Here is a 13,670-nt window from a genome sequence, read left to right as displayed (position 1 = left end):
AAAAAAAAAAAAAAAAAAAAAAAAAAAATCGGAGAGGTAAATTTTTCCCTTCAGACTGATAGATTTTATGTTAATGTTTCAGGGGTCTTCCAAAACCTCAATCCCATTTCAGTACTACCATCACATAATGATGATACACCTCCATTAGCAGTACATAGTCACGCCTAGTTCAGGATCTAGGCATTCCCTGTGAAGAACCTCTTCATCTGGCAACTTTTCAGTCAAGCAATATCATCTCTTGTTACTATGCACAGTTTTTTTTTTTTTTTTTTTTAAGGCTAGTACCCTTCCAAAATACTGGTTTTAGATAAGAACTTTGTGTTCAGCCCCCATACAACTTGGTCTAGTAAGAGTAAATGTGTGACTAGACCATAAATGAATACTCCAGATCACTAAACCCACACAGACTTACTTTGTTGGACTTGTTCAGTCTCCATGGTAGGTCTTGCCAGCTGCCACCCTCAGAGTAAAGAAGTTCTTCCTCATGGTAGATCTTGCCAGTACGCACAGTAACTAAACCTCGAGCAAGCAGTCAGCCCTTCAGGGAGATGGTTTTAATTCACTTAAGTTGGGCCAGATCTACCAAGAATGTGCTGCAAACTACTCAACGTCCTTGCAGTCTCGACAAGTCCTTCTTTCAAATGACCACATTCCTTCCTTTGCAGCCATAAAACCAAGTAACCTTCTGAAGCGCAAGCTATCTTCCATAGGTTACCTTACCATCTCTTCCACTCAATATTTAAGGTTACTACAGAGAAGAGAGACACTGCCATCACAAAGACCAACTCTTAAAAATTATTCCCCTTTGCAGAGCACAGCCTAGTAGGAATCAGAAACAGAACTACACAGTAACTTTGGTTGTAGGCAGTTTTTGGCGCTTCTCAGCACTCACCATCTAGTCACCTCAAAATCAGAGGAATATTTAAGGGAATACTAAGATGAATACTAAGTCAATGTGACAGTGATAAGAGAACAACAAATAGCAAACATGACAGATTGTTAATCATAGACACAGAATTAAATTTCCCAACAACAAGGATAATACAAGCCCATACGCAACAAGACCCTCAGTCAAATGAGCAAGATAAATTGTACGCAGTATGCCTGGTAAAGACTAAAAATCTTGTTTTCATCTGGTTTTCAATAGTTATTTAGAAAGACGTTACATTAAGCTAACACTAAGAGTGGGAGGACAACTCAATCTGTAAAAAAGCCAGGAATGCAATTTTCCCATTTCTTAAGCACGGCGTAGAATGCAGAGTTCCCAGAACACTCCTTCTGCGCAGGTGCTCATTAATCTCAATGTAAAATCCAGTGTACTTGAACATACATGATCCTGCCTTACCATCAGCTCCTCTAGAATGCTAAGTAGCTCTTGCACACACAAGCTAAAAAAGATGCTGGGCATTTCTGGATCAATCTGTGAAAGTTTAGTCTTTCAAAACAGGTTTCTGAATGAGACATTTCAGTGCACTCGAGAGTGCTGAACATTTAAACTACACAGATTGTCAAAAACCAGTCTATTCAAGAAAAAAAAAAATGCTATGCATGGGCTAAAAGAAATCCTAGCTTATTTTGGGTGAGCTTTTTAAGCGTCAAGGTCTCAAAACTTGGAATTAACTTTGAAACAAAGACAAGATCTTTTGCAGATTTACTAAAGAGAACAGAAAAGATCCGTAACGAACAGCAGCAGCAGCAGCTAGGACAGTTGGGATACTCCCCTGGAAGGCAGACCTAATTTTCCAGTAGAATTTAAAATAAAAAGTCATCAGGGGTTAAAGAAACAACGCTTCCCGAAATACTTTGGTCAGGGACTCCTGACTAACTTCCACATCTTAAAGCAAAGAACAAGCTGTTCCTTTTGCTACGGGCTCACAAGAGGGCAGCATTTCTTTACCATTAGTTTTGTTGTGAACTTACAAAACGCAGGCAACATTTACTGAAGGATCCAAAGAAATTAATTCATTTATTAGGCAGATAACGACATTTACCAAAATAAGCAATTCTGTAGGTAAAAATAATTTACAGTTTAATCATTACACACTTGACAGAAATTCCATCAGAATTAAGTTTTAAATCACCTTTCCTTTTGGAAACGAGAAATTTACTACCCCCAGAGTTTAAACTTTCAGCGTTTTTAGCTTGTAAGGTCAGAATGAAACCGAATGGCAGAATAAATACCTTCTTCATCTTCCCACTCTAAATCTAATGAAGTGCTGTCATCATTTCCACTCGTCGATTTTGTTTTGGTCATTAAGTCACAACTGCTCTCTGTGTTGGGCGTCAGCACTGTAGCATCAGATGAAAGTCCTATATAAAAAAAAACAAACAACATTGTAAATTCTGAAACATACTTGAATTTGAAGATCCATATGGAAAACTACACTTTCCAAGAAAGTTTTTATTGTGCTTTGGGGCCTTTAAACTTCAGGAACATTTGGAAAAGCACTTCATCCATCACTTCAAAGAGCATACAGTAGCTTTTTAACAGCCAATATCACTAAGATGATAGTACAAGAAGACATTTAATAATACTGTCTAATTACAGCTACAGAGGAATTTAGTAAACTGTAGGCTGGACTTCTGTGAAGACTTGCAAAAAAAAAAAAAAAAAACCCACCACAAAACCCAACCCTCCCCCCCTCAAAAAAACCCCAAACTACAGGCAGTGTTTCCCAAGAATCACCATGAGTCCTCCAACTTCTTAGTGACTATCACGTACTGTCATCAAAACTTGTGGATATGAGTTTATAAAACTGTTTTCCTCTAAACTGTTGGTGTAATTTTTAAACATAGGCAGCCAAATCCTCTCTTGTGCTTCATTAGAAAAAAATTAACCATTAGTACAATTCTAATTATTTTGCTATGAGATGATTAAAAAAGCTACGCACACACATTTGCACCTTTAATACACAGTTAGGTTTTAAAAGAAAAGTTCACTGCATGGCTATTGCCTCCCCAAAGATGGTTAGAAAGCCTTGGTAAAATAAAATCCATGCACAGGACTTGTTTGCTTACAGAACTTGTTTTTGGGAACTTGAATACTGGAATGGCCGTAGCAGAAGTTGTGCATGCTGTGTTTGTTCAAACACCTGAAGCATCAGGGATTACAGAGGAAAAGATGTTTTATCAGATTTTTTTATACAGATAGATATACACACGTTTCATATATATGTATGCGTATATATATATATAAATAAATAATGTTCATCTAGAAGAAGAAATAGCACTCTGCTCCTCAGAGTCACTTAACGTTTAAAGACATGCATGAGAAAAGGAAGACTTACTACTACTTCGAAAAGCTTCATACTGGAATTTTGTATTTCTTAAGAAAGAATCAAGATCTTCCTCTGCCACAGAGCTGCAAGAACAACGCACATATTGGTTTTCGCTTCATAAACCTCTAAGGATGCCACAAAAGATAGGTTAATCCACGTGCCTCACAGTTCTATGCTACAAAGCACGTACACTTTTAACTACAATCTTTATAAAATGGTCTACAAAACGCCTTTCCATTCCTACTCATCACATTCTCTCCCAGTCTGAGCTTCTGCTCAATTTTTAGTAGTATTTTCATTTAAAAATTCATTAACTTCTGTCACAAAACAACTCTTCCCTTCTTATCCTTTGGCACTCTAGACAATGCCTCCTTAATTTTCAATTACTATTTTAACCAACGAGTTCAGATCCTATTACTGCAGTCCTGTTTCTAAAATCTGGCTCGTTCCTACTCATACCATGAGCGTCAGTTTTCACAGCTCCTTTTCTAACTGTGCTTCCCTAACTGAAAATCCCTCCTATTCACCCCCCCCCCTTCCATTCTAAAAAAAGGCGTTTGATTTTAGAGGGTTTTTAAACTCAAATACCATTCCACAGTAAATTTCTTTGGAGGTTTTTATGTGAGTGGATTGTTTGGGGTTTTTTTCCCTCCAGTACTGAACACAGAAGGTGTGAGTGAAGAGAATTAAACAAATAACATGAATAAAGAAACAGGCAGGCTATATAAACTATTCAATTCCTCATTTGATGAATGTGTATTTTGATTGGGCATTCCAAACAGGGTTCCAAATAATAAAAGTATTTTTATGTTAACCAAGATTTTACATATAAACACCTTTTTCATATAAAACACTAGATTTTGTGCGTGTATAGATATATAAGTAGCTGGGAGTACGTTTAATTTTGTATGCATCAGTCCAATAAGTACAGTAAAAACCAGAATGAATGCAATATACCCTCTAATTTTGCAGATTAATGGTAACCACTTTGCATTCCATAATTATTCGGTGTGAAAAAACTGCAATGAATGAAAACAACTCTGACTTAGAAAAGTGCATGTGAGGTTTGAAAGACATGAGGATTTTTTTTGGGGGGGGAGGGGGGAGGTGAGGGGAAAATGAGGAACAGGAGTAAGAAGTCATGGTTCTCAATTATAATTAATAAAATTTTATATCTTACCTCTGATATTCTCCATTATTAACAGCATGCGCTCTGTGTGTTATTCTTTGCTGTCTACGTTGCTATCGAAAGAAGTAAATTGTTGAAAAAGCTGAATGCAATCATTCAGAGTGATATACTCAATACTCTAAGCATTCCCTTAACCACACCATTAGAAGGAGCATTGTCGCTGTCCTTGGAGCAATCTAAATACAGCTCGGGAAAAGACTGACTTTCATTCAAATAAAGATCAAATTTTATGATACTGAAAGGACCGTTGCGTGCAAGTGGTATTGGTTTTGATCTCAGAAATCTCTCCATTTAAAGGAAGGTAGCTGCGTGAATAGAGCGCTCAACATTTTAGCCTATTTCGTGCACCAAAAAAGAAAAAAAAAGCGCATCAATTTGTCTACAAACATGTGAACACCACCTCATTCAAGACTCCTCTATCACCACAGGTATTTTCAACGCATAACTAGCACCTGCGTTAGGTTTCATTTGTTTTGCTCTGTGCGCAAGAACAGCCAGCCTACCATTTAGAAAGCAAGTTGTCCTACAGCTCCTTTTATCCCCATACAAAGCAATACTGCCGTCTCCTCTGGCTGTCTGCATCAGCACGAAGTGATTCGTTTACATTAATAAAAGCTTTGTTGCCTTGCTGGGCCAAAAGAATTAATACCTCTGCGCTCTTAAGGTAAAAAGCTTTCACGGTATCCCTAGGCAAAAACAGGATGAAAAATGCAAGGCACAAGCCATAAATGCACTTCTTTCATAGCTCCAAGAGGAACAACAGATGTCACGGAAGTAGGGTTCTGCTTCAGTTTTAGGGTTTAAGCAACTTCAGTTGTCACAAGTTTCTTCTCCCTACCTTGAAAAAATGAGAGCTTAAAAACTAAGCACGTGCACTACGTGATTAAAGGTAATCAGTTACGAAGCAGTAATTTTTCATCGATTATGACAAGATAAAAATGAATGAGGTAGTTATTAGACAAGTCTGATGTATCTAGCTGCTGTATTTTCGGGGTGGGGGGGGGAATCTATTCTCAGCCTTAACGGAGCTGTCCCTGCAAAAGCAAAGCAGGGGTAAATAAACCAGAATTTTTAAGGTCAACTTTAACTTTATCTAAGAATTGGTCTTTGCTGGGTAAAGAGTCTTGCAAGAGAACCGCATTGGATCAGCTAGTATTTTTCAATCCCAAGATGATGATGGCTTCATTTCTTGGCACGCTTTCCATCTTGGGTATTTACATAAGCATCAGAATAAGCATACTGAAGCCAGGAAGGAAAAGGGAAGCGTAGAAGTAGAAATATCACATAACTGCAGTTATAGGTGAGAAGACTTCAGTACACAGGGAAAAGGTGACAGGAATTTGGCACCAACATAGTTAACAAGTCTGTAAAAATCAATGACTGACATAGGCAACAATTGGACTTGATGATCTTAAAGGTCTTTTCCAACCTAAGCAATCCTATGATTTTCTTTTAAGATTCATATACCCACATAATATCCAATTTAAATTATCTACCCATTTTGCCAGGTCACATTAAAATATCTAGTGCTCTAAGTTCCAGGATTAAAATTCTCCGCTGTTACAAACCCTGACATTTAGTAGGGCAACATCAGCAAGGCAAATGAGTTTTAAAAGGATGTCATACTTCCAATGAAAAAGCCATTTTCCTCATTTAAAAGACTTCTGACCACAAAGAGATGAGTTATGTATTCGAAAATGGCTTCTAGTTTATTTAGGAAGGTTGAGTGCTTGATGTGTATCTATACAAAAATGCTTCCTTAGAAATCCTTATCATCCTCCTGGGGTTTGGAGGAGGGGCGGTTTGTAAAGGCGGTTTGTAAAGTGGCACTAATTTTATGAGAGGAGGAAATTAAAGTCTCTATAATGCTTTCTATCTTAGGTCCCGACTAGAAGCGATGCATATTAAAAATACTGAAAGACAAGAAAAATAACAGCTCTTGCACAGAGCTTCTACAAAAAACGGTTAAAGCCATAAAAACAGCCTCCCTTTGCTGACTTTATATAGACCAAAAGTGTTTAAAAAAAAGCAGGCTAAAGAAGGTCAGAAATAATTAACCCTCCCATACCAAGTTACAAGAGGATAGAAAGAGAAATGTGAAGTCAGACCTATACTTAGCGACATAAATATTAGATGAAAACTCAGTCATCACTATCACTCTGGAAATAGCAATTTTCAATTCATTCTCTTTTGAATATAGACAATACGCTAGGGTTCAAGATCTCCCCTATACCTATTGCAGATTTCAGACTTTTCCAATTAGTCTAAGTAACTTTTGAAAATTTACTTCTCATTGGACACACATCACATGTCTAGTGGGCTGTTTCCTTGAACACGCTACAACTGCGGACATCCACATTATAGATGAACAGAGAGCAAAAAGTGAAAATGTTCTTTTGAACATACCCATTTCTGGCAAGCTGAAATTTGTGTGAGAACACAGACTCGAACAGCTTATTAAGATGGCAAAAACATTAAGCGCACTGATAATCTGTAACTCTTCAAATTGCAACATGAAAACCATCAGTAACAAATGCTATGGAGATACAGAACAGCATCTGTTTTCAAAAAAAGCAGGAAAACGTAATGTGGCTTTTGTTTTGCTTGCCCAAGCTCCCGAAGTATGGACACCAGACATCGGAAAGTAGGCACAGATATATTAAATGAAGACTACTGTTAAGTCATTACTGGACTATGGCTACTACACACACAAATCACAAAATGATGTAACGACTCAGGTTGGAAGGGACCTCAGGAAGCCACCTAGACCAACCTCCTGCTCGAAGCAGGGCCAACAGTAAATTCAGATGACTTGGAAACACATACCTGCATGTTAACACAAACCACAGAGATAAGGAACAATTAGGTACACAAATATATAAAGTATATTTTACAAGTCAAAACGATGTCATAACGTGTGCTTAATTTCAGGGGTTTTTTACTAGAAAACCATCACAGATCACTTTACATTAAAGATCAGTAACTTCTATATGATGCAAGAAGCCTGTTTAAGCTAATTACAGATTAAAATCATACATCTGTCATTCGAAATCTATACACCGCGACATAAGCTGTTTCAAACAATTGATATCATTTTCAGCTGTTCCCATCAGCTGTTCTGTCAAACCGCGTATTTCTTCCTCTACTGGAATTTACAAGCCAAAGCAATTTCCTCATTATGTTTCCTGAGAGGTAAAGGATATTAGGAAAGTCTGCATACATAGAAACAGAACAGAAGCTCTGATATATATTGGGGTCTTTTTCCCCTCACCTCCAAGAGCTTTTTCTGCTTTGCTGCCCTGGCTGCTTCACGTTGTGCAGCATATAAAGCCTCCTCTTCTATTCTTAACTTCTCCTCTTGTAAGGCTAACTGTATATGAACAAAATAGTAATGGTTAACAAAAGCAGAACCTATCTATCTTCCTATGAATAAAGCCATAAGTTCAATAAAACAAAAGAAGAGCTATTAGAAAGCAAAAATAAAATAAAAATGACTCCATCTAAAACATTTTTTGTTCATTAACCGAATCTGACAGCTTCCCCCCCACCAAACACCCCAAGAAATTTAGACAACTAGACATTACCCTATTGAATAAACATCATTACTAGTGAATTGCTATAAATGCACATTGCATTTTATTTTGAACTGCACAGTGAAAGACTTGAATCTTTTCAGTTGCATATTTAACTGGTACTTCATTAAAAATAATGCTCAATTTCTACATTGCATTCCACATCATATTCCATTAATTGCTGCAACACAGAAACAAAATCACAAATTACGGGTTTTTTTCCGTAAGAAAAGCTCTGGAAAAAACTGAGCACAAGAGAAGTCGAATCAAGTATACTCCCCATTTTGCCTTTTGTAAAAAAATAAAAAAAATAAAATTCAAATTTAACAGATCTCGGTCAAGAAAGCCAGCCTATGCATTCAATTTTTCAGCTAAAAGGCTACCAAAACGAAGCAATCTCTGATGCCAACTTAATTGCGCAGCAATCTCTGTGTATCTTGTAGACTAAAAAAACACCAGCTGATGAACAAAACCCAATTGTTTCGTTCATGCAGATGGAATCTCCTCTTGTTCACGGTTGATCTTAACTACTTTAAAAGAAAAACTACCCGCACCATACTCGTCATGGTAACTGCTTACCTCTGACTGAAGTTTCATATCCACAACTCGCTGCTTTTCAGCAATGGAGTCATAATGTCTGTCTTTCAAGTCAGCAATTTCTTCCTCAGTCAGAGGTCTAAAAGCAGGGGAGAAACACAAAAAGACTCCATCTATTATTGATGCAGGACAACCCTAAGATGCACTTAAACACGGCCATAACGTCTTTCTTGGCTGGTCCTTTAATGCAAATTCAACAAGCCGTCCTTTTGGCCGGCTCCTCCTGAAAGCAAAGTTCCAAAGTTCCAGTTTACTCATGACCATGCTGTCGCTCCTTACTCTTGCAAAGCACTTTTTGATCTTTATAGAAAGCATATTTGCAAAACATTGTTTGCCAACAGAACTACTGGAACAGAACGGTTAATATCATTGTGGTATAAATGTCACTTTTTTTTCTTATTTGTTTTGGTCCCCTAATGGTAAATTGTTCCCCTTTCAACTGTTGCCTACTTTATCTCTACTTTTATGTATCTAACAAACAAGACCACAAAAGCATTATAATAATCATAAGGTTTACCATAAGGCTTCTTTGGGGCCGTTGGCAGGGAACAACATTTAGGGCACTATCAAACTTAAATAATGCAAAATGTCTAGGATTAGACAGCCAAAGCATACACTACGGTCGCCTTCTGATGTTTCCTATAGAGCAGACCTCTAAGTTTCTACCGCTTACATAAATATTACCATGCTCACTAAAAATTCAATGGAGTCGTAGCACTGACACCTGTGTAACTTTAAATGCAGACCCTGGGAACAAGAATAAAGATTATTTTTGCAACATACTGGTTTAACTGTCTTGTACACTTTTCCCACGCTGCATCATTATCTAAACTGTTTTGACTTTGGTTAAGCATCAAGGTTAGTTTGACATGAATTCTTTCCACGTATCTGACAACTAAAAAGATAGAAAGGGTTTTGACAGGAACTCTAAAAATTGCAATAGTCACAGTGGGAGAGCAGAAGGAAGGAGAGGTCCTGAATCTCAAAGTCTTACCTGTGACTGCTCCCTGGGCTTTCTCCCTGTTAAAACAAACAAACAAACAAACCCTCTGAGTTTTCAAGAATCCCATCAATCAATCAATTTCAGGAATTGGAAAGAAACCAATATGAAATCACAGTTTCTCCCATATATTGGTTTTACAACTGGGGGAGGGGGGAGGGAAATCCCCTGGCTTAATTTGAAATTAAAAAAACCCAGCCTGTTATGCAATCAACTATGTGCCTAACTAAGTAAAACAAATATGTACTTAAAACTGAAAATAAATATTCCAATGGTGTATTTCAAGAACCAAACCATTAGTCCTCATGTTTTTAAATACAGGGCAGGGCATTGAAAATGTGGTGTGTCTCCCGCCCATTATCAAGCTGTATTAAATTTCAAGAGTGAAGTTTTAAGGCCAGCTTCCATTTTTCTGAAGCACTGTTCAAGCCAGTTTACCTGTAATCGTAATGACAGAGCACTCCCAAAACCTTCCCTGGCGAAGCAACCCAGGTCCATTTTTGTTCTCAGACAGAGAGCATTTGCCGAGTCTTATGCAAGAGTTATACTAGGAGCAAATACTCCTTCAAGTCTTCACCCCGCCCATTTTTTCCCCCCTCTTCTCCTTTTCTTTTTGCCTTCCTCACATCCATAGTGCGCTCTTCCTGAAAGGGTTACTTCCCATGCTCCCCCCAACCAGTTTTCTTTTCTCTTAGGTCTTCTCCCAAAGTGCCAAATACTCGTTCCTAGAGCAAGCAAAACTCAATTAACAAAACCCTGCAATTTATGTCTACAACATAGCATAAAGTGGGAGAAAGATACAGATCTTGGAACCATTTTTAAGGGTTGTACTAGCAGGTTTCACATTATGATCAAGGTACCTACCTCATCACTTTCCACTAGATTCTCAAACTGCAGAGAAAAAGAAGTAAACAGTCTTTACAATTCGATATAACAAGACACTAAATACATACAGCAAATAAGATGACATATTTAATATGACTTCTAGAAACACTACTCCATTGATAACAGTGGGACTGCAATATCACTGATGAAAGCCCCTACTTTCGGAGAAAGTGTTACTTTTACAGTAAGACCTATCTTCTTACCAAGGTCTCTTTTCTTAAACATTGCATTCTCCTAAAAGGAGAAGAGTCAAAATTAAATAACATTCATGTATTTCAATACAGGTCATGTGAGGGGCCTGATAAAAATGAAATCTCGTTAGCTTATAAGACTGCTAATAATTCTGTCTATCTGAAGCATTATAATACAAGCAGTAGAAGGAATGGCATGGCTCTGACATACATCAAAGCCCCCACTCAATTAAAAAAATGTAGATGATGTAAAGGGTATGGTATGTGTAACCTCTACCTTGCACAGCAACTGTGATGCTTATTGAGAAGTATTTGAAGGTATATTTAATTTACAGAAAACACAGAGTTACTTTCTACCCAGAATTCTAAAAACAAACAAGCAACAGCCACCCCCCTCCCAGCTTTGCACATAAGAAACTAAAGGTCAATAAAGGCAATTAAGCAATGTAATGCTTAATGACAGGAAGCCCAAAAAAGCCCAAACCGGGTAAGAATACACGGAGCGTTTTAAGCTGCACAAACTCATCCAGCAGAAGTTCAACTACCACATAAAACCAACGCAAATGGGAATTCGCCGTACTATTTTCAGTGTAGTTATCTTACATGCAGTCAATACATGAAACATGGAGGTCAGTGCCTGCAGCAAGACTCCTTATTGACCTGGATACTGATTGCTGTAAGCAGAATACGAATAACAATTCGGGAGGAGGACAGAACCTCTTTTTCTCTATCGTATTTCTGCTGCAGGATTTTTTTTTGGAAGTTGTGAGCTAAAACAAATTTCCCCCACCATACACATCTGCCCCCTTTCATGAAAGCCAAAGCAGCGATTACAGTTACGTTATTCTCAGAAACAGGGGCAATCTGAAAGGTCTAGGACTTTTAGACCATAAGGAACGCTCAGAGAAAGTAAACCAGGTTATTCCGAGAATCGCAACTTATACAAATTAACCTTACACTACCCTTGGCAAAAAGGGGTAATGTTCAGTGGCCGAGAAAGGACCTCTGTGGTGAACAAAGTGGACTACAAAGGCAACTAACTATAAAAGTAACCTAGCCAGATTCTAGCTTTTTGTAGAATCAGATTCCTGATCCTGCAATCAAGAACCAAGTACCCTGCACTTACACAAGCAGAAAAGAAAAATCACTCCCAACACATCAGTGATGAAAGATGCAATAGGCAGACTTGAAAACGCTGTGGCGCCGAGTATCACATCACGACAGATACTTCTTTCCAAATGACAGATTAAAGTGAAATGATGTATTAATGTTCTGAGGTATGCAAGAACCACTATCTTGCCACCCAGTGCAGCATCAGTTTGGTTTGTAATAACCCAGAACATTTCAGCATACAAAAACATCAAAAAGTGTTGAAGGCATTGCTAGAACTTAACTCCCCCCCCCCTTTTTTTTTTTCTTTAAAATTACTAGAAAAATAAGCACTCACCTCTATAGTGAAGTGTTCTCCTGTTGAACATGTTCTAAAATACTTCGATCTGGAAAATTAATAAGTCTACAGTTACACTACAGAATAGTCTTCCATTCACAGAAGGAAAACAAGCCTGGTAATTTTAAATAGTTTTTGAAATATGTTAAGGAAGTATAAAATAAACATAAAATCTTCGCATATCAAACACATTTACTCGTTAACCTGTGCTTTGCATCACTACCAGAGCGCAAAGAGGCAAAAGCATGTAAACATCTTCTCTAGAACTGGAGAAAAGACACCCTCAAGTGAGAAGAAATCGCTCATCAGGATGCTGGACTTGACATTTACAGACATTGAGCGTGTTCTGCAATACCTTTAAGACATTCTTCTTGAGAAATGTTATTCCAGGCAATTTCTGAAAACGCTGTTGCTCATCACGGCACTTAACCCTTTACAAGAATAGCATCCCATCCAACATCAATGTTAAACAATACTTTTTATTTTGACAGCTTGGCACAGCTAGAAGCTTGAACTTCATAAGAAAATGTCTACAAAGAGGTGAAGACAATATTTTTCAGCTACAAAAAAATTATTCACCGTCTGTAATTTTATACAGGGAATCAGTCTCCTCCTTGACTGTTGAACTATCTTAACACTGTCCTCAGTAAAAAACAATACACTATTAAATTACCTGAATACATTCTTACCTAGTGAAAGAGGTTTGGCTCTCATCCAAAAGAACATTCAAATGTATACTGGTGCTGCAGTACAACATCCATTTCCTCAAACTATTTTAAAAACCAGAGTTTCCCATTGCAAGCGCTGACTGGCATCAGGAATAAACCCAGAGCCTCGGGCATTTCTATACTTGCGCAAAAGATCGTTCTGTACTTGCAACCAACACCTACTTCTACTATACTAAAAGCAACACACCAGCCCAAGCCTGAATTATTTCAATCATATCCTATTTCATTTCCATCGTATTTTTCTTTGGAAGTCAGTTAGGGTACATCTCCCCTGGCAACTTGTTGCACGACCCACGTCTCCCTTGTTGGGCAACCTTTCCTTCTGTACCGCAGCGTACCTCGCGGTGCGCAGCTGCTGCTGAAGAGCGGCTTCCAGTTGATTCACCGCTCCGAAACCAGAGGTGAAAGCCCACTCGAATTCACGCACTGCATCGCACGTAGAACCGGGACACACGGCATGAACGCTTAGACAACATTTCACTGCTACCCATCTGTGTCACATTTTGGTGTGCAGGAGCTGGTACCATTAAGAATCTAATTCAATAAAACGGTTACAGGAAATTGTTTCAGGCCTAAGTTGTTAACAGCATACTTCCCGTTTACAGCATCGGGCACTAACTAAACGATGCTCAACTTCATAAACACACGAACTGCGGTCAGAATAGCTGCAATAATTCAACAGCAAACCTACAGAAAACTAAGACTATGCAGCGCAAACTTAGTAAATGTAATTACGAATAGCCTGGTGGCAATGGCACTTCCAGGAAGATTGGCACTTTCTGC

General features: G+C 38.1%; 1 protein-coding gene across 1 annotated transcript in view; it reads right to left on the bottom strand.

The window, feature by feature from the left end:
• The window catches only part of AP1AR (adaptor related protein complex 1 associated regulatory protein), a 21,960-nt gene that overhangs the window by 1,942 nt on the left and 6,348 nt on the right, over positions 1-13,670 (bottom strand). Inside the window, exons 3-10 of the mRNA XM_035889079.1 lie at positions 12,160-12,215; positions 10,501-10,527; positions 9,631-9,656; positions 8,619-8,715; positions 7,739-7,837; positions 4,459-4,520; positions 3,288-3,361; positions 2,182-2,310 (exon numbers count right to left, since the gene is read on the bottom strand). Of these exons, the coding sequence (XP_035744972.1) occupies positions 2,182-2,310; positions 3,288-3,361; positions 4,459-4,520; positions 7,739-7,837; positions 8,619-8,715; positions 9,631-9,656; positions 10,501-10,527; positions 12,160-12,215 (570 nt within the window). The remainder of the gene's footprint in view (positions 1-2,181; positions 2,311-3,287; positions 3,362-4,458; positions 4,521-7,738; positions 7,838-8,618; positions 8,716-9,630; positions 9,657-10,500; positions 10,528-12,159; positions 12,216-13,670) is intronic.

Source organism: Egretta garzetta, unplaced genomic scaffold, assembly GCF_000687185.1.
Source record: "Egretta garzetta isolate BGI_Z169 unplaced genomic scaffold, ASM68718v1 scaffold622, whole genome shotgun sequence".
In the NCBI taxonomy this organism is placed as follows: domain Eukaryota; kingdom Metazoa; phylum Chordata; class Aves; order Pelecaniformes; family Ardeidae; genus Egretta; species Egretta garzetta.
This window is presented reverse-complemented; position numbering and strand designations above follow the sequence as displayed.